The sequence below is a fragment of the Passer domesticus genome, chromosome 3 (genome assembly GCF_036417665.1).
Source record: "Passer domesticus isolate bPasDom1 chromosome 3, bPasDom1.hap1, whole genome shotgun sequence".
In the NCBI taxonomy this organism is placed as follows: domain Eukaryota; kingdom Metazoa; phylum Chordata; class Aves; order Passeriformes; family Passeridae; genus Passer; species Passer domesticus.
In genome coordinates, this window is record NC_087476.1 from 62111869 (window position 1) to 62132450 (window position 20582).

Below are 20582 nucleotides of genomic sequence, written 5' to 3' on the forward strand. Positions count from 1 at the left end.
TGGTAAAGAAACATTAAATTAAGTGTTTCTGTCATTTTAGAGCAAGATTTGTCAAATCCAGAACTTCTGTTTTATGGAACAGTCTCGTCCTCATGACCACTGTGACATTTCTCTGGGAAAGTTACCTTATACAGGAAAGAACTGACCCCCACAAAAAGCCTGGGATGTAGGGCATGTAAGTTCAAATCTCCAGTTTCAACCTCATAAGGATTCAAATATGACTCCAGAAGACAAGGAAGGAAAGATGTTACTCTTCCTTGCAAATCACATTCCTTAATCACTTCTCAAGGGATTTGCACCAAGAGTATACAGAATCATGCACAAAGAAATCAGTGTCTTACACTTTTGTTTATGCAAAGAAGTGTTTACGTTACTTTACTCACCATTCCATGATTTAGCCATGCTGGTATAAAATTATCAAGCAGCTTTGGGTAAACCAGTTCCCTGTCATAGATATAGATGCTCCAAAACATTGTCACGACAAACTAAGGAGAAAAAAAAAGACAAGACATTTTTAAATATATGCTTCTGAAAAATTAGTTGCATTCTTTAGATAGCAAAATAGGTCACTTAGCAAAGGATTACTGTTCTTTCACCAAATGCTGTTATAATCAACAGCTTGAATCTGGATTACTCTTTGAATTCACTGAGGTTTTAACTTTTCTTCTTTTTTTTTTTCCCCTTAACTTTTAGCCAGGAAAAAACAATCTCATTTTTTGACTTACATGCCTGTGGCTAAATTACAAGTGAATATTAGACTTTAGTAGCAGATGTGGCATATAAATAATGTTTCTCCACTAACAGGACAGAAAACAAATGGAAAATCAGCTAAATATCACTTGGAATTCATACAACATATCAACATGAAATATTCACTCCTGAACAGAAGCCTGTATATTCCTATTTGCACTTTTCTGTGTCAGCCATCAAGACAGCTTTTAAAAAAAATCCAAAGAACCTTTGATGACTTTGCACACAATTCATGGACTGGGATCCACCAGTATCCTGCTCATTTGTCAATATGAAATTTGGCTTGGTTCTTCTCAGAGACTATTTACTAGGGGTCCAGAAAATGACCATTATTTGCTGTAGACTGAGGGCAGGACAAATGGATCAGCTAAAGTTTACAGTAGGCTAAATTTTTGCTAAATTGTTCACATATTCTTTCAAGTTATCTTGATGAGTGAAAGGCAAAGACAATACAAACCTACAAAATGTACAGAAATCATAGTTTTAGCTTACCTTAACTGTGGCAAGTAAGTATTTTTCTAATTAAAATGCCACTGCTTTCTTACCTTGAATTTGAGTCATAGTTTTCTAGTAATAAAAAAGGCTTATTGTTCATAGCAGTAAAACCCAACACCTGGGCCAGGAGCTTTTCAAGGAACATTTACAGGGGCTCTCTAAACAGTAATGCTAAATCCAAGTTCAAAGATTGAGAGCCAAAAGATAGAACTTTCACTGAGATAGAAGGGAAGTATTCAGTTACATCCAAACTCATGTAGCCTATGATCTAACAGCTCATTTATAGGATCAGTGAAAGAAATATGGGGTGAGCATAGCACATTTTGCAAATTACTAGCATGTATAATAGTGTAGGCATAAGTTATTTCATTAGCTTCTGACTTTAGAAACTTAAAATTGAGGTTTGCAGTTAATCAATGGCACCTTGTTCTAACCACAGACATGCAGACTTTGGCCAGCCAGTTATGTGAATGAGCTGAAGCAGTACACTGTTCCCTCAGTGTGCATACAGTACATAGTTTCTTGATTTCCAGCACAGTTGTCCATCTGTTACGACAGCTATCGATGCCTGCTCAGAATAAGCTTGGACTATTTGACTAGTGCACAGGGGCCAGGAAAAAAAATAGGTTATGGTGGACAGCCCAAAAAATATTGCAAGTATAAAGCACCCCATAAGAAATCTCTCTTCTGGGGCAGTTTTGGCATTGGCACAGCACAGCTCTTTACGCACCTGCTGACACGTAAGTGCCAAGATATGAATAGCTGAACAGCAGGAAAAATGGAAGCAAAGTATCCTCCTCTCTATAGGCCTCCTAGAAGTCATGTATTATCACAGTGGGTCTCTGAGAACCTGCTAAGATCAACTGGGGCATAAAAACATCTTCTCAGGCATATGAAGACCAAGATTGATAATGTTTTTTCTTACAAGGAAGTCTCAAAACAAGAAAAATCAACCAGGATTAGGCTGAACTTTATTACACTGAATAGAACAAAGCTAGCATGTTTTGACCTGTGATTTTTGTGTAGAGCAGAATAAAACAATAGACTTTGTCAAGGAGGTAAAGACAAGAAAAGAGGGGACATGCCATCTGTCCCTTAACCAAAGTCAGCCAATGGATGGAACAGGATCAGCCTAGCTGGTTGCAACCATCTGGAGCTACAGACGGCAAATGCTGCTTAGCAAAGCACTATCACAAGGCAGACATAAGGTAAAGGAAGTGCGCAAAACCAAACGTGTTACAGAACTAACCTGTCCCAGAGGATGACCTGATACGAGACTTAACACAACACCCTGGGGAAGATTCCTTCCAGTGTCTAAATGGTTCACCTTACTCTTCTTTACAATTAGTTCATTTGGATAAAATGAACTATAAAAATTAACTATTTTGATAAAAGGAATTATAATGAGGGCTTGCGACATAGTTACTTTGGCTGCTTCTGAATTTGTTTACTTTGATTAATGAGCAACTGTTGGTCTGGTACTTTTAAGTCCCCTCTACTATGCTTACATTTTGCCACTGGCAGACTTTTTATTTGGGCTGGGCTTTGCTAAGATCTCACATAATCATGTAGTGCCAGACCATGACACAACTGAGCTGCTTCTTTACACTGCCTCTTGTAAAATCCTAGACCTGCAGGATGAGTTTCTTATGCTTTTTTAATACCCAAGGCAGCACACAGGAGAAATGAGACAACATTCTCAGGAGGTTAAATTACAAACTTTAATTCGTAAACTTTAGAAAATAAGGGCACTTGGCAAATTTTAAAGCAACATTCAATCAAAATCAAGCATTTCACAAGGCACCGGCTTAGTGAACTCCAAACCATCTAACTCTAAGTTACTCAGATTTTGAGAAGAAGAAATTGGGGGAGGAAGAGAAAAAGATTAAAAATCATTGCTTGAATTCCAGTGTGATCTCAGCTACTGTGAAATCGTAACAGTGGGCTGTGGCCACACGTGCCTATACTTTATCTGCCCTGGTCTCTCAGGGCATTCCCCTTTTGGTGGGGCTTTTGCTGTCCCAGTGGCTAATAGCCATTGCGGGTCTGGACTAGAGGCTTCGGGGCAGTGGGGGTGGAGCAGGGCACCTTTCCACCTATGCAGGACACATCCTGCCCGTCCCTTTGGTTGTTTTAAGTACAGGACACAGAGGCTCAAAACAATGACTGAGACTAGAACAATGGGAAACAGGATCTTCTTCTTCCTTGTTAGCAGTAGTGGGATTCTAACCCAGCAGAGAGAGGGAGAAAAAAAAAGGAGAGGAAATAGAGGAAAGTGTACAAGAAACCATACAGTGGACAATTGCTACTTCAATAATCAAAAACAGAAGTTCAGTCAGTATAGGGATTCCACCCTATACTACTATGCAAGCTATCATCCCTCATCCTGTGAGTTCCAGAGATGGCAAAAAATATGCAAATCAGGATCTAGGGGAAAGAGTTCATGAAACCAGACTTTCGGCTGCAGTGATTGGAAGAGTTCAGCAGACTGGTTGGCAATTTTCTTTACTTTTGCTTGTGCTGCTTAAAACAGCATTTTCCTATTGGTGAGGTTCAGCATTTCACATATTCCTTGCCCATTTAGTAACAACCTATCAAGGATTAGACAATTTTATAAAATCATTTTTGATACTTGCTGGACTTCTACGTTGAGCTCCAAAATGGCCTAATGAGTCCAATTTAAGATTCTCTATTGCAATGCGACTGCACACCTCACCAAAAAATAGAAAACTTAAGGATAAGGCAAATTTTCAACAGTTAGGCTGCCTTATTTTAGAGCTGATAATCTTACAAACCCAGATATCAGTGTAACCTGAACACATTTCCTGTATTACCACCCTTATCCCTTTCACCAATGTGGTTTCAGGGGGGCTCCCCAGAATCCGTATTAGAATCAATTATCTTATTACAATGCTAGAGATCCAAATGCCAGTATAAGGGGGAATATTAGGGTGCACCATGGAAAAGTCACATCAAGTAAAAGTTCTTAGTCTGGTTGCCTCAGGGGGGTTAAAGGTATAACAAACACTCGAGTCATTTCTATCTATTTGGCATATTTTTCTAGACAGGGTCCTGGGTTCAAACCAAATACCTTCCTAACTTACTAAACCCTTCATTGGTTTCCAAATGTGAAATCCTTTCTTCTGACATCTTGACCACTTAGGACTTCTTTGCTTACAGCTGGAGAAAACTTTCCAGCTGCCCCCTCAGTCTCTGTCAACCCCCTTCTCTGTACGATCACGCTTCATACATCGCTTTCCACTACTCCATGTGGTTTCTCTGGCATCAAACTACACTTCTTTCTCAGTTCAAAGTAATTTTATACCTTGTTCTGAGGAGGTAGGAAGGGGTATACAAATCTGATTTCATAATCATATGAAATCCTGCTGAGCTTCCAAGCAAAATTCAGGAAGGAATCTTTTCCACCTGCTGTGGCAACCAGAGAGGAGACACAAACAGCCCGAAACAATGCTTGTGACATTTATACACATACTGCAAAACTACTGAGGCAAAACAGATACAAATATAAATATCACAAAACATATTAAGATAAAAACATGTACAAACAATCACTGCAGCAAAGAACTGTGTAAATCTTCAGTCCTGTTGCCGCTTCATCTTCTCACAGCCACATCTTTGCATGGAATGCTTGTAGAAGGAGAGACAAAAGAAAACTCAGTCCTACTTGGACTAGTTTTAAAAAGAAGGAATTATCCATCTGCTGTTAATTTTGTGTTCTCTGCCATGGGCATCTCTGGTCACCCACGCATGCATCCATGTGCAGGGGTCTTAAAGACCAGCAGGACTTCCCCGATAGCTGGGAGGCCTACCAGTACTGGCTGACCAGGACAATCTATGGGGTTCCAGGGATCATCAGTCCTTTTGTTTCTGGAAGGCGTGGTAGGAGACGTGGGACAAAATGCTGTAAGTCATGGACATCCACTTACTCTCCACGGATCACTGACTTTGGTCACAGTGTCCCACAGCTGATGAGGCGCCTTTGGATCCTAAGGTCTCAAAAACCATTTCAGGAGACCATTTGTCCTTTCTACTATCCCACTGGCTTGTGGATGTGGTGTAGGGGGTGTGGAACACCCACAGTATTCCTTCAGTTTTCGTCCACTCCTGGACTACTCCTGCTGTGAAGTGACTGCCATTAGCTGATTGCATTGATTTTGGTTTAGGAAGGAAAGTGAATCATAATTTTAATCCTTTCACAGTACCTTCCCCTGTAGACCATGCTACTGCTTTAGCCGGCACCTAGGTTGACACTATTTGAACACCTATCAGCACATATTCTTTTGCTCCTGATTTGTTAAAAGGACCAGTGCAGTCCACCTGCCAAATTTCCCACAACTCCTTTCCCATCCTTAGGTGCAGAGGGGAAATGTGCAGGGGGTGTTTCTCCAGTCTGGGTGCAGCACTGGCTGCAGACAGAAATGACTCTTTCACAAGGCCTTTGGGTGACAGGCCATCCTCTACTTACCACCTCTCTTAACAGGTCTTTCATCCCAGAGTGGCCATGCTTCACATGCAGCCATTCCAACAAATATCTCCATTTCTCTTCTTATTTTACTTTCTTTTCCTCAGCTAAGACAGCCAACTGAGTGACAGAGTCTACTTGGTCATTTAAGATGTGGGCTGGATGATCCCCCTTCTGATGGGCTGCTACCCATCCAACTGATACCATTTTGGATCTTGCACTCTTCAGAATTTCTCCCCATTCCTCTTTCTGTCATACCAGCAGTCTTTAAACCTGTATGTGCCAGTGGCTAACAGCTAGTCTGGGTCTGGAATACAGGCTTCAGGGGGTGTCGTATCATCCTACCTATGCAGGACTTGCCCTGCCCCTCTTCCTCCCTTCCTTTAGTTGTTCTGGGCCAGTACTCATTTTCTCTGGCCTCTCACACCTACCTAAGCTTCAAACAGAACTCCAGGTCTTGTGCTCGTGTTGCTTTCTTGTGGCATAATTCATCACTCTTGTGGAGACAGACACTGTACTGTACTCACATGCCAGGCTGAACAGGCTGCTCATATGAAACAAAAATTTCAGAGAGCCCAATACTTTATTTTTCTTTGTTCCTAAGGCAAAATGGTACAAATATTACCCTTCCATTTCCTCTGTAGATACACTCAAGGCTTTGAATTCAACGAAGAAAACAGGCAACAGAAATTGTTTTTTACATTTCTTTGCACAGGAGCCTCCTAAGATTGACAGATTTGCAAAAATAGTACTGGGTTAAACATAAAATTAAGCAATGTATAGAACACAAAAGCCCCTCATTTGCGGCTTATCCTATCTAGAATCTGCAATTATTCTATCTGTCTGTAATGATTATCTGTCTAGGGTCCAGTCATTACAGACCAAAGGAACCTCAGACTTGCCAGAAGACCTTGGAACCTGGAAATATGGAATAGCTCACTTATTACAGGCATCTGAAAGACTGCTGAACAAATACACAGCAGCAGAAAAAAAATAAGGCTGAAAACAAACTGCTGTCTTCCCACTTAAGGAGGTATTCCTTAAGTGTTTGTCCTCTGTCTGAAGCTTCAGAGGACACGAGCACAGCATGTGGCCCTGTCAAGGGAAAAGTTTTAAAGGACAAGTTGGGAAATGGATGGTTATTCAAAAGAGAAGTCAAGTGGCTTTGTCAAAACACTACAAATGGAAGCAAAGAGAAACTAAGAAAGTAAAGCCAACAAAAAGAATTGTACAATTCGCACTTTTACATGAGTGCAACCAAGAAATGTTATGCAAACGAAGAATGAACCCAGTGGAACTTTATTTTCCTACACTATGTGTTTTTGGTTTTGGCTGGGCTGCACAGTTCAGTCATTTCCTGGATGGCTAATGACAATGAAAAAAAAAACCCAAACCCTTGTGACCCTGACACAATTTGTTATAAGTACAATTAAAGGTAATCTTTCTGCCTATCTCCCAAGACACTTGTGGTTAACTGTGAGTATAAATATGTTGTTTGTGAACTTCTTTGACAGTTAGAGGTATTACATCTAGAAGAAAAGTGGTGTTAAAGGCAGACCACAGTAGGTACAACTTGGCATGGTACTGTCTTTAGGTGGGATCAAGAGCTAGCACAATACACCAAAGGGATTTGAAAAGCGCCAGTGACAGGAATCACAAGGAGTGGGGGAAGAAATCCCAGGGAAAACCCCTCTCAGAGAATAGACTTCAGGGGGCAATTGTACCACTACTTGCTAATTATCCCATCACCAGTCATCTTGTCACAACAGATGAGGGTAAAATCTAGAAGAGAGATTTTGCATGGTTGAGTCAGTTATGGAAATAAAATTTTGCTTATAGTCTGGTCAAGTAATAAGGTAACTAGGAAACTGCAGCAAATGCCTACACATCTTTTCTTGGCATAAGATCACAGATCAGCATAACTGGTGATCTACAGAAGGGTGATCAGCTTTCCTTTTGACTCTACTATACAGAGAAACATGAAATAAGAAAGCTGAAATATGAAACAAGAAAACACGAAATATTAAATTTCTCCTTTGTATCATAGGTTTTTTAAACCCATAAAAGTGTAACAGAAAAAAATGAGGTAATTCTGGTCAGTTTAGACTCAGATTCAAACATAGCTATTGATGCTACATGATATAAAATGTCTGTGGTAGAGTTTGTGATTTTCTAGGCAGCAATCTCTCTTTTGATATGTGACAAGATCAATTTTTGTTCTTCCTATTATTATTAAACACAGTCTTAAACAACCAGAAATGCCTGATTTATCTCTCCTTTCTTTTGTTTAGTACAAATTACAAGAAACATACTGATAAAATCAAAACACTAATTAACCATAGAAACATGGCAACTCAATGATTTATGTCAAACAAATAGAAAAAAAGCTAAACCATTGGTGTAATGTCTGACTTTTAAGCATGTCTCACATCACTCTAGCAATGTAAATTACTCTCAATATATATCTCCTCTACACAGATAAAGGGATGGCAAGTCCAAGTAATTATAGATGAAAATTGGTAATGAACTTCTAAAATGCCTATGCAAGCAATTTTCTTCAGTGGATGGTTGCTAATCTCTTAGGCATTTGAATAGTATTGCAGGCTTATAATGAACTTAAAAAAAGGCTAGGAAGTGTTGCCCACAGGCTTTTTGTGGCATAAGGCTTTACTGCATAGAAAAATAATCTATTGATTTCTGATTTGATTCTCTCAAGAGTCATGTTAAAAAGAGTAACAATAGGTAAATCGTCGCCATTATGTCCTCAGAAGAGGTTCATGTTTATTTCTTAACTCTCCTGTGAAATAAGTTGGCAATTCAGTTTTATCAGAGCCCCTGAAGATACACAATGCATATAACAACACTGGAGAGATGTGATTTGCTGCACAGATTTTTCAGGTTTTGATTTGTTTACAAGATTTGATTTGTTGTGAAGCCACAAAAGGAGATAATTTACCCTTGGGCTGTTCTTCCCCTCCTTTGGAAGGTGAGAAGAATCTGGTGGTCAGACTTCCCAGATGGTTTGTATGTTTAGTTTTTCAGGAAGTCTTAAAAATGAAGAACTTAGTTACATTTTTTTTTCTCACATCACTGTTTAACTTGGGAGTGGATATCCCTTTTCTCATCTGTTTTTCAGAACAAGTCATCTCAAGGGCTCTAGTAAGCAGGAAATACAGAAAAAAAATGTGGTGAATTGCTCCTGAAAAGCTGCAGTTATTAGGCTTTAAAATGTTCCCCTAGTATTTCCATTATTGCCTAAACATGCCCTGTGTAAAACACTGAGCAATAAAAATAATTTAGATGTTAAGGTAACTGACAAGTACTTAAGCATGACCACTACTGTTACATTAGAAACCCAAATGAGATTTTATTCACATCTGCCCAATTTTTATGTGTGAAGGTTCCCTTGTGTCACTACTGGAAACCACTGAGAAGCTACATGGAGAGCTAGGTGGGTGAGTCTCAAGAGAAAGAAAGTTTGCATTTACAATTATTTTCTTTTTCTTTTTTTCCTTTTTTTTTTTCTGGAGTGAGGAAGCTGTTAAAAGAATATGAGAAACAAGAGAACTTTTAACTTTTTTTCTGCAGACACTCCGGTGTTTAATAACTTCCTTCTAACGAGAACCTCCATCATGGCAAAATTTCACTATTTCTTCTACATAAATAGCTCTTCAGACAACAACATCTGCATTAGATGTTGGTTACTTTCGGGTCCTGCACTCTTCCCATCTGTAATCCCACCAAAGCAGAGCCTGCAGTGCCCAGCAGTCTCTCAGGCACTGGCCAGGCTTTGGCAAGTGGTAGCTGCAGTGTGGTGAGATCTCTGCTGCTGGTGAGGATCAGGTTTCAGGAAGGAGTTGAGAGCAGTGCAAAGTTATGAGGTGCTGCTGTTTGTCTCTCAGTAGCCAGGAGAAGAAATGACAACAAAAACAACCTTTATAGGGTTTCTTAGTAAGAGGTAAAGTGGTAAACAACTGTTCCCCCTCGCCACACAAGGGTCACACTTGGAAATGGAGCATATCTGTACAATGAGCATGGCCATTCCTTGCTATGTTTCTTTAAGACACAAGTTGTTCTTGTATGAAGCCCCTGGGAAAGCAGCTAACTCAGGTATGTGACATATCTCTAGGGAACTGCTAATTTGTAAATGTTGCAACACCACCTGTAGTGCAGGCAGTGGCTAACTGGGAGTCTTCATGTACGGGTGGCAAGAGAAACATCACCTGAAAACCTCAGAATTGCCAAGACAAAGTGAAGCTGAAATTCTCCAAGATCTTGAGAAGTTTCAAGGTCAGGAGCACTGCAGGAGTGGAGGAGCATACAGGCAACAGTATGGAGCTAAAACAGTGGCAGGAAAGAATCCCTGAATCCTGAGACGTGTGAGAGACCCAAGGAGAGTGTGTTTGATGCATATGAAGGAGTACACTTCCACAGTGAAAAAGGCACTTAAAATATTTAAACACAGACAAATAGTGTGAAGTTGTTCTCCTTTTTCACTTCTACTATCAACACAGTAGGAAAAGCATCTGTTGCTACTCACAATCACAACTACTTCTAACTCCCCATCTCCCTTAAAAATACAAAAGCAACATAAATCTCTGCACCCATAAAATGCATATTTGCAAACTTTATATGCACAGATTTTCTACTAGCTGTATTACCTGATCCAATCTCCTCTACCATTGCTGAAAAACTGCGATCTGCTACCCCAACATGAATTGTGGCTGCTCCCAAAAGGTAGCCCAACAAGTTCAATAAGGGAAGGCTACCAGCTGGGTTTTTATGAAAGAAGTACCTGCAGTGTTTCACATATGCTTTGCCTTTTGTAACTTTGCAAAAGCATTCTGTATTTCTTCACGTATTGTGAAATTCCACATAAATGGTGAAATGAAATTCTAATGAAGCATCACTGAATATATGAAATTATAAGTGATAGATTGATATGTTAGCTGCTGTTAACTGACAGAAAGTGATCAGCTGTTGTGAAAGTACAGCTTTAAAGACCTCATACAGCTTTTCATACAGTCCACGAAAAAAAATCTGCTTCTAGTAAATTTATTTTGAACTACTGTACAATGAAATAAGAAAAAGAGAATTAAAGTTTAATCCTGAATTACAATAAAAGCAATAACTTTAATGAAATGTTCACACATTTTTGCATTGCAACCTAAGTTTGGAACTAGACTGACATAGATGACACTTCCATATAAAAACTCATAAAATTTTGGATTTTTAGCAGCTTTATTAGCTATGTAAAGACATTGAACACTTCTTGCCATTGAAAGTGATATGCAATGTCCCAGTGAAGCAAGATCTCATCCAAAGAATAATTTTCTTTTGAAAAAAAAATGTCAAGCCCACATTTTCACATACCTTCCATGTCCTTTTTAACATTACTAACAAAACCCCTTTTTTTCTACCTCAATTATTCTGCCAGCTCTGAATCCCCTGTGGAATTAACAAGGAGCAACCTGGACTTTTGCTTCTCTTCTTGCCCATGTCAAATTGTCTTATAGCCCAGATTCCCTCAGGTCATTATGGTGTAAAACATGCCACAGTCAGCACTTTCACTACTCCTGATGATGACATGTGGAGCAGAAAAAGTCTAAATTGAATCTCAAGATGCTGCTGGTACAATAAACATATAAAATTACTTGTACAATCAAGCTCCTATTGTAACATGGCTTTTTAAAAATGAACCAAAAATTATTTCAGCAACACACTGTATATTCTGTTCCCTTACACCTGTGAAAAACAAGAGAGTAGTAAAATCATCTCTCCCATTTTTCCCTTTCTGTGTAGTCTTTTGCGTAATGATAGGAAAACCTTTCAGGAAGAAAACATTCAGTAAGCAACACTGTTCACCCAGTTTGCAAAGACATGCACAGATTAACACTGTACTTACCACTCCCACAGGGAAAGCTAGAACAGCCATCATCCAGTCCCGGAGGGAAATGAGTTTTCTCAGCTGCCGCTCTTGCTCTTGACTGTCATTCCCTCTAGTGAGAAGACTGGACAGGTCAGTCAAGACACAAATCCCAAAGAAGACAGCCTGGATAACCTGCAGAGAAGGGAAACACACTCTTGAACACATCTTAATCTGTGTTCCTTCTCCCATTTCTTCTTCCCTTGAACAGAGAAGACCAGCCCTTCAGCAGAGAGCAGGTCAGACACAGGCATGCATGAGGAATATTGCCACAGAATTGACAGAGGAAGTGGGAATACCTTAGTCCCTTAAATATGGGTAGAGTTTATTCACATAAAAACCACATGTGCTTCGAAGTCCTGCATGCACCTTACTCCTAATCCACAGGGGGGATGCATGTGAGTGGAATGACCATTCCAGAGGTGGCTTTCCACCCTCACCTCAGATATGTGCCACCTGCTGGACTGAACTGCAGCCACCCCTTCCTCTGTCACTCCATACAGCTCATCCCCAAAGCAATTGCCTCTGAGGCAGAAAAGTGAGGAATGCTCCCTGTGAGAAGAAGGGAAAGAAACAGAAATGACCTTTGTGACAGGAGGTCTGTTTTGGAGATTCTGCCTGCCCCAGACACTCCACCTAAAAGTGAAGGAAGTGCCTGAGAGTTCCTGACAGACACAGCACATGGCCCAGGTGTCAGCAAATCTACCTCTACTTCATCTCAGGTAGTGAATGATAGAATGAAAGAGCTGCAGGAGTTATTCACTTTCTTTTCCTGATGGCAAACTGTCATTTATCTATCTTTTCCTTTTTTGCATTTACGTATTTGTGTGCAATAGAAGATTATCTGTTATATTAAATTGTTTAGTTTAATCACCTGAACCCACTGATTTGGTTCAAACTTGACTCAATCTTAATGTGATCACTGAGTTTTTCTCCCTTAATTAGCTTAGTAAAACTGTAATAAGTTAGCTCAGGAATGCTCTTGCCTGAGGACTTGCACATCCTTTCTAGTACAGTTCAGAGGAAGTGCATGCAGCTTGTTTACTCCCCAAACTGGAAGGTCGGGTCACAAACCCACACACATCAGGTCATCTCAGGTAAAAAATTAACAAAAACATGGGCTTGGTTCCCAAATTAGACCATGATTAATCAAAAAACATAAACACACCTATGCTTAGAATTCATACTTCACGTATTTTAAAGCAAGCATGGAGTCCTAATTTAGAAGTCTTACTGTAAACTAAGTGTTCCACTGACTAGGAATTTCTGACCAAGCAGAAGACTACCCATAACAAATAAAAATAGCATATACCCAGATGCTGCAAAATACAATTATCTGCATACATATTTGCAGAATTTGCACTACAATAAAGAAAGACAGGCAGGCAGGAGGGAAGGATGGACAGAGAGACATACCAAACAGATGCTGGCTACCAGGAAGAAATCCAGAGATATGTAATGATTGGATGGATTAAAGTACACTTCCTTCCTCAACAATCTTTACATGACCCAAACACTTGTAAATTCTGGCTGTAAAACTGTGAATGACAAACACTAAAATGGCCCCTGGATCTGCTTGCAATTCTGTTGCCATTGCTTTCTTCTCTCCAGGCTGTAGCTACATGGAATTTGCTTAATAAATAGATGAAGCAACATTACAAAACATTCCCTGAAGCCGTGAGATGTGACAGACTACTAGTGCTAGAGTTGTATATTGCGCTAGAAAAAGGTATTACTATTTCAAATGACTGCTTGGAAAAAATCTTCTACATAATTTTTGAAAAGCCTTTTAAAGGTAAGTTGGGACTTCTTGGAGCTACTAAGAACTCCTAATGCACTTTTTCATATTATTTGTTTGAAACAAGCACTTAGTTGGAAAAAAATCTTCCAATACTCAGCCCTACTTTCCACCAAACAGATGGCCTATTTGGAGAGCTGAAATAGAAGAACTAATTATGCATTTGCTTGACTTATGAGGAGATAGGATACCATCTACTATTCACTCAAGAGTGTGAATGCCAAACAAGACAGAGATGGGAAAAAAAGTATACCTAACAGTAATGAGATCAATCTGGGTGTTAAAAAGTTTAGGCTGAGTACCAGGAAATATTTCCTAACAGTTAGCTCCGTCAGACCATGAAATAGTTTCTCAGAGGAAGTGGTGGAAGCCTCATGGCTTGAGTCACTCAAACCAATATTGGACAAAACACTCAATAATGTACTGCAGGGAACAGTATTATGCTGGCAGGGCTTGGAAGAGTGACTAATGGATTGTTTGCAGCTTTAACTACAATTCCCTGAAATGGTCCCTCTCCAAAGAAACACAGACTCAAACAATCACACACCCACTTTCCAAGGGAATTGAAATTGTACATCCACTAATCAATCACAAACTGAGCAACTTCTCTCCCTATTATGCTGTTATGAACACAGAGCTTCAAGAGAAAATGTAATGATATCATTGGGAATGAAATCCCAATTAGGAGTGACAACTCCTGAAGGGAAATACCCAAAGATTTCAGAGGGTAGGTATGAAGCAGACTACTCTACCAAAACATTAACAAATAAAAATCCATATAGGAAAGAGAAAATTACATCTTTATTGAGAACATTCAGAGCCAATGAAAAAATTGTACAGTGTTCAGGGAGGAACAGTTACAGCTTAGTCATACAAATAATGTACATACATTCACTCCATTCATTCTACTTCCTTTCCTTTCTAGAATGCACAAGGAAACTCTTCTGACACCTATCAACACCTGGGATTAGAGTTAGGACCTCCAGAGCTGCATGAGTCTCAGCAACATTAATTAAACAGAATCAGTAATGATTTATATCCTTTGTGGGTCTGACATAGGAAAAGCACAGCATGCAGCTGCTGGTGGCTTTTGGTACGAAACAAACTTTTTAAGCCCATGCTCCTCAGTGTGAACAGCGTCTAACAGATGTGAAAAAAATCACAGCAAGGAAATGGAAACTCCCTCCAAACAATGGTCTCCAAGGTGCCCTGGTGTTACCTCAGATTTCAAAAGAGAGACCTTATTTTGAAAATTTGCGGTGGTAAATCTTGAAACATCCTCAAGCTGTTAAACAGTTGACTTTTTTTTTTTCGCTTGAAATGTAAGTAAGAACAGTATTTCAGAGGAAATACTTTCCAGTTTTGCCTCTAACTAGAGCTTGAAGGAAAACAGTGATTTAGAAAATGACAAATTTGACAGAAAACAGACAGAGCTTCCCTATGCCATGTAACAGTATTGACAGAATCAAAACTTACGAGTAGAGTATGCAATCCCAAGAAAATAAGTGAACAGGTATAAAATACTGACTGCTGATCCTTTTTCTCCTAGAAGCTTAAAGGGGCCACTGCCACTAGAGTTGATACTACAGTACCTTTAAACTGTGATAATGTAATGACAAGTAATAACAATGGCCATGTAAAGGAAGTCAGCAAACAAAACTCAGAGCAGAGTAAACACTTGTTAAGTTGCTGCAGGAGAAAAACAACTATAAATATAAGATGAAACCAAGCAGCACAGGAACCTTCTCAAACAGTGAGATGTGTCGAACTACATAGAATAAGCTAATTGTCTATCTAGTACAAGAAAATAAAAACTTGCTTCAGTAGGATAGTTTTTTCAAAAGGACTGCAGCTAAAGACCTCCTCGTACTACCCCTAATTTAACTTCTTAAGAGTCAAACAGAAAACTTACTTCCTCATAAATCCATGTCCAGGGTATGGAGACACCCTTCTCCCCCATACCATGAAACTCCATGGTGTGGACAAGATCTCTTGAGATTATGAAAATTCTGTTACTAGTCTTAACAAGGCAGAAAATCCCCCATTAAATTCACTGAATCTGGAATTTCATTCTCTTTCAAGTTCACTCTCATAATCAGAAGCACTCCTTAGAGCTCAGGGCAGAACTGGAAAAGTCTCTGCAAGCACTAATACCATTCAAGGGTAATTATTCCTCTACCTACCTGTGATTATGGAAAATCACTGTCCTCAAGTTACCATTTTCAAGATTAACACCACTTACTTCATGTGACCCTCTGTGAAACAGGCTGGCAAACAGACAGCATTGCCAGAATAAAACATAGGAGCAACACTCACAAAATCCACAAGAAATAACAAGAAAAAAGCACTAAGTAACCAAACATAGCCCACATGATAGGATGACTAATTCACAGAAGGGTGTCAGGGAAGCCTTACTGATCCATGGGGGCAGGGAGTGGCAGGGGGGTAGTAGGGCCCATCCCATCTTCAGCCAGTGGCACAGGATCAGTCCCAGCCTCAGGGCATCAGGCATCCCACTGGGGACAGGTCACCAGCTCACAGCTCGGGGGGCAGACATAACCTGACCCATCAAACTGCTCAGGCTTGAGACACATGTTGTATTTCCACAAGAAGATGGAAGTTCAGCTCTACCAGCATGCAAAATCAAATTGCTGGAAGTTGTAATTTCTGTCGTATTTCAGATTTTATAATCTGTCATATAAAGAACATGGTCCGATTTTCCTTTTCAAACAATGGAAAATTATTTATAACCTTGGAGTACTGCCCACCACCACCTTAGTTTTAATTTCTCCAGCCTCTAGACATCATCACTTGCTGTAACAAATGTACTGTGCTTCAGCAATGAAGATGACTGTTTCAAGTGGTGTTGAGTATTGGGCTGTTTGCAGGCACCTGTGGACAGCCTGCATCCTTAACAACAGCTCAGTTATCTGTACTTGCAACATACAGAGGAAGTCCAGGATGAGAGATGGAGAATAACAAGGTATTTTTAATAGAAAATGCTTCAAATGAAGCGACGGGTTGTAGCTGCTTAATAAATGTTAATGTTCTTGATTGCATGGAATTCTGACTGTTCTTGCCCATTGCCATTCCACCACTACTCACAGGCACACTGCTTTATTCTTCTCACTTCTCCCCTGCTCGCTGTATCTTTGTCAGTTATGATAGCAAGCAGAAGCTGGACAACATTACAACAAGTAATCTTTGTATCAGAGACGCTACAGACTTCAGAGAAGAAAAGGACAGATTTTTGTGTCTACAGACAAATGAAAGAAAGGCATAAAGAAAAAAATGCAAGAACCATGAGCCTTTAAAATACTAAAACACAGTGTAATACATCTAACCATTAACCTATAATTGATTAGGGTGCAAGAACCATGAAAAAGCACTCTGTGCTACTCAGAATCATTATTTCTGTGCACGGAATAGGGAAAAAATACTCGTATTTCAATAAGCATCACCCCAGAAGATTCATTGACAATAAGCTGAGGTAAACAGCAAGCTTGTGTCGCATCTTCTTCCATAAGAGCTGCAAGAGCCATGGTTGTTTTAGGTTGCTTTGTTTCTTAAGCAGGTTTCAACATCATAGGTCACTTCAACACAGAAAAGGATGAGCCCCTGGCCCACCAAAAGCCAGTAGTCTCAGAAAACAAATACATCATCTACTGAAGAAAAATAACAGACAAGGCAATGAAAACATAGTAAGCCAAAGGAATAGTTAATGCAAATGCCATCTATTTTACTTTGAGTTGTTTACTGGATAGGAACCTAGACATAAGTATTTCTCCTATCCCTTCTTTCTCTTTTACTTACACAAATTAAAACTAAAAACTACACCAGTAAAACATGACACTTCTATCAGAAGAGACATTAGATCTCAGTAACTGGATAAAGGGACAGCCTTATAAATGTCCAGCACTGTCCTCCTCATCCAAGCTAAATGACTCATATCTTCCTTTGCAGCATTCAGTGGGGGAACAGCTCTTCTACTCAGCATGTTGCACATGAAAACTAATCCTTAGTAGGAAATTTAACTTCATTTTCATGATTTAGTCATATGATATGAATCAGCTTATAAAACATGCCTAATCCCTTACTGTATTATGCAAATTCACGGACTCCTTTAAATATAATCCTTTACATTCTACATAACCTCTTGTGGTCTCTTCTTTGAAGCCCACCAGCATTGTCCAAATATAACCAAGGATGGGGTTTTAAACCACTGAGATTATACAGATATACAAAAGAATAAAATCTACTAGGAAATTAATATGCGTGAAAGAAAAAATTGTTTGACTCTTGGGTCTAGTTTTTATAGATACTGTTCAATTCCTAGTGCTTAAGCACCTATTATGAAGGTGTGGAATGGGGACCAAGCTGTGTAAGATAACAAGATCTTGTGTTTCCATGACAAGAGATGCCTTTTAAAATTATGCCTGTTGGAATACAAGATATGTTTTAATCTGGAGAGACAAAAAAAGCAACTCAACAGGCTCTTCCTTTCTCTTTTCATCTTCCCTCCACTTAACCCAGGAAAATCCCTTACTCTGTTACTCTTACTTGAAAGGTTAACTCAGACCATTCAGTTTTAGCATTATTTTTGACTGTCACGTAAAGATTTCCAAAAATATGCAGTACAGTTCTTGGAGAATAATGCATTTGTGCTAACATAGTTTTAAAAGCAGTTTTTATAATACTTTAAGTACTTCTGTAAGGACAAATATTCCTTACTACAGCAAACTAAACTGAAATTTGGTACACTAGCAAAACTATTTGGAAATACTATATTCTTTGACAGCAACAGAAGCATCTTTACTCTTTTTATATGGGTGCAATACCACCAGCAAAAAAAAAAATCCATAGTGGACAACTGAGGAATTCATTTTAAAGTGCTACTCTATCTCAGCTGAGTTGCATAGATGACATTTCTAACATGATCTCAGCATGACAGAGTGTATGCCATCTGGCTCAGAAGTGCTAACAGCCTGGAATCCACTGCCATGTATCGAATGAAGAGATGGAATGGACAATGTACTAAAGAAATATGAATAAAAATTTGAACAGATGCTGAGAAAGTACTACATTTTCTCAAATCTTTTGCAATTATATCAGCTGTGTCATTCCTCTCCAACACCATGTCAGTCTTCTTCTTAGATGTTCATAGATCTTACTTTGATCTTGGCTAATACACTCAAAGAAGCATGAAGCTCATTGTTGCAGTTCTTAAGAAATTATTATTCTATTTTTATCTTTATCTTTTTAATTGTTTTGACTAAACTAATTTTCTAACAATCCCCATCTTCTTCCTTGCTCTCTTACATTGTCTATAGAAAAGCTGCCATTACTACTTATTGTATCCTGCTTATAAGACAGTGTAATTTCATTAAATTTATATAATCCATTCAGCAAACATGTATAATACAGTTTATTCAGAATAGATTATGATTTTATTAAGTTATGTATTTTATGTTTTTCTTTGGTAAAGCTTAATCTTATTAGGATTATACACTGCTCAGAAGGTTATGTCATTATTTTTGCATAAATGGTAATTTTACACATTTTAGCATGATTGGTACACTCTCTTCAGCAGTGCTCTTGCAGTTAAGGCAGGAAAAGCAGCCCTCTAGACAATGTTTGGGATAGCTAGCTAAGAAGGTAAGACTTGTTCTACAGCTGTCTGTGCTAAAATGAGCTTTAGGATAGGGTTTCCCATGGCTGGAAAGCCCCTAGCAGTTTGTAAATTAATTACCCTCAAAAGGAAACTACATTTTATTAAGAGCAAAACTTTATTTAAAAATGGTTTGCTCAAAACCCCAGAAACTTCTGCATTGCACCAAATTTTTCATGTTTAGAAATACACTTCGAATACCGCTAAAGAGAAGCAATTTTGACTGATCAAAGAGCAACTGATTTTGCTTTTAATTTCTTCCCTTTTTAATGAATAAGATAATAGCTGCCTTCTAAACTCCTGAATTTAGATAAGGCCATTACAAATGTATCTCAGCAACATGGGGACAGAGCTGGAAATGCAAATGAGAAAGTCACTATAATCTTTTGAGACACAGCAACCTCAGTGCTGTAGTTTAGGAAATAAAAGGTTTTAAAGGTCTGTTTCCTGAGCACTGTGAAAATAGTAATGAATGACTCCACACACCAGTCCAGAAAATCAAGCTTTTACATGATATGCATCTAAGTTGGGCAATTCTCCTTCTCTCCAGGGAAGGAAAGGGAAGGAGACACTGAGGGCTTTATCCCACCCCGTCATTCATCCAACAATACACAAATAAGGCAGTTGCAAACCCATATTGTGGAAAACAGCTCAAATCTCTGATCAAGATCATCTTCAGCTTTTGCTTAAACTCTTCTTCCTTTGCACACTGCTGCAGTAGCTGAAGTATAACTTACGGCAGGAAAAGTATATTCATAAATAAAGTTATTAGTAAGATAAGGATTTTCAGCAATTTAGACCACAGCAAAGGATGCTGCTATTCAAGCTCCACTTGAAAAAAAGACAGGACGTAATTTTGTACATTAATTATAAAGCACGTGGTTCAATGAAAGGTGATCTAACATGTTACACCATCCTCATAAACAAGACTATTCTTTACAAAGCACTTCAAGCAATACACTGTTCTAAAGAGTTGCATTTTGGGAGAAAAAAAATTCTCATTATCTCTCATCTCTAAAGAAACCATGGGAAAACCCCTGATATAAACTAACTGCATTTAAATTAAAAATACAAGCGGGGGTTAAGCGTTCACTAGGTGTGTGGCATTCCAACCATAGATGATAACACTTCCCTGCTTTCATTGTCTTTCTCATGAATCAATCTCAGAGGAAATGAAGGATTTGTTTCCTGGTTGTTGTTGGTGAAAGCAAGGCAGGGGAAAATGACCTGGCCAAGGCAGCAAGGCACCCCAGGGGTGAACTCAGGTGTCCTGACCCCTAGGCAGTTCTCCAGGCATTGTATCAAGCTTATTTTCCATGCACCTAGACTCACTCTTATAGAAACAGCCATTTCCAATGCACACACATTTCATTCCCTCCAAATGCAGCCATACTACTGTATGCATGTACTAACAGTGTAAATCCAAATATTTCTCCTCTTATGCAGCTTACAGTGATCAGAG

General features: G+C 39.0%; 1 protein-coding gene across 1 annotated transcript in view; it reads right to left on the minus strand.

The window, feature by feature from the left end:
* AIG1 (androgen induced 1) overlaps nucleotides 1–20582 on the minus strand; it is a 123046-nt gene that overhangs the window by 74942 nt on the left and 27522 nt on the right. Inside the window, exons 2-3 of the mRNA XM_064413497.1 lie at nucleotides 11634–11789; nucleotides 384–485 (exon numbers count right to left, since the gene is read on the minus strand). Of these exons, the coding sequence (XP_064269567.1) occupies nucleotides 384–485; nucleotides 11634–11789 (258 nt within the window). The remainder of the gene's footprint in view (nucleotides 1–383; nucleotides 486–11633; nucleotides 11790–20582) is intronic.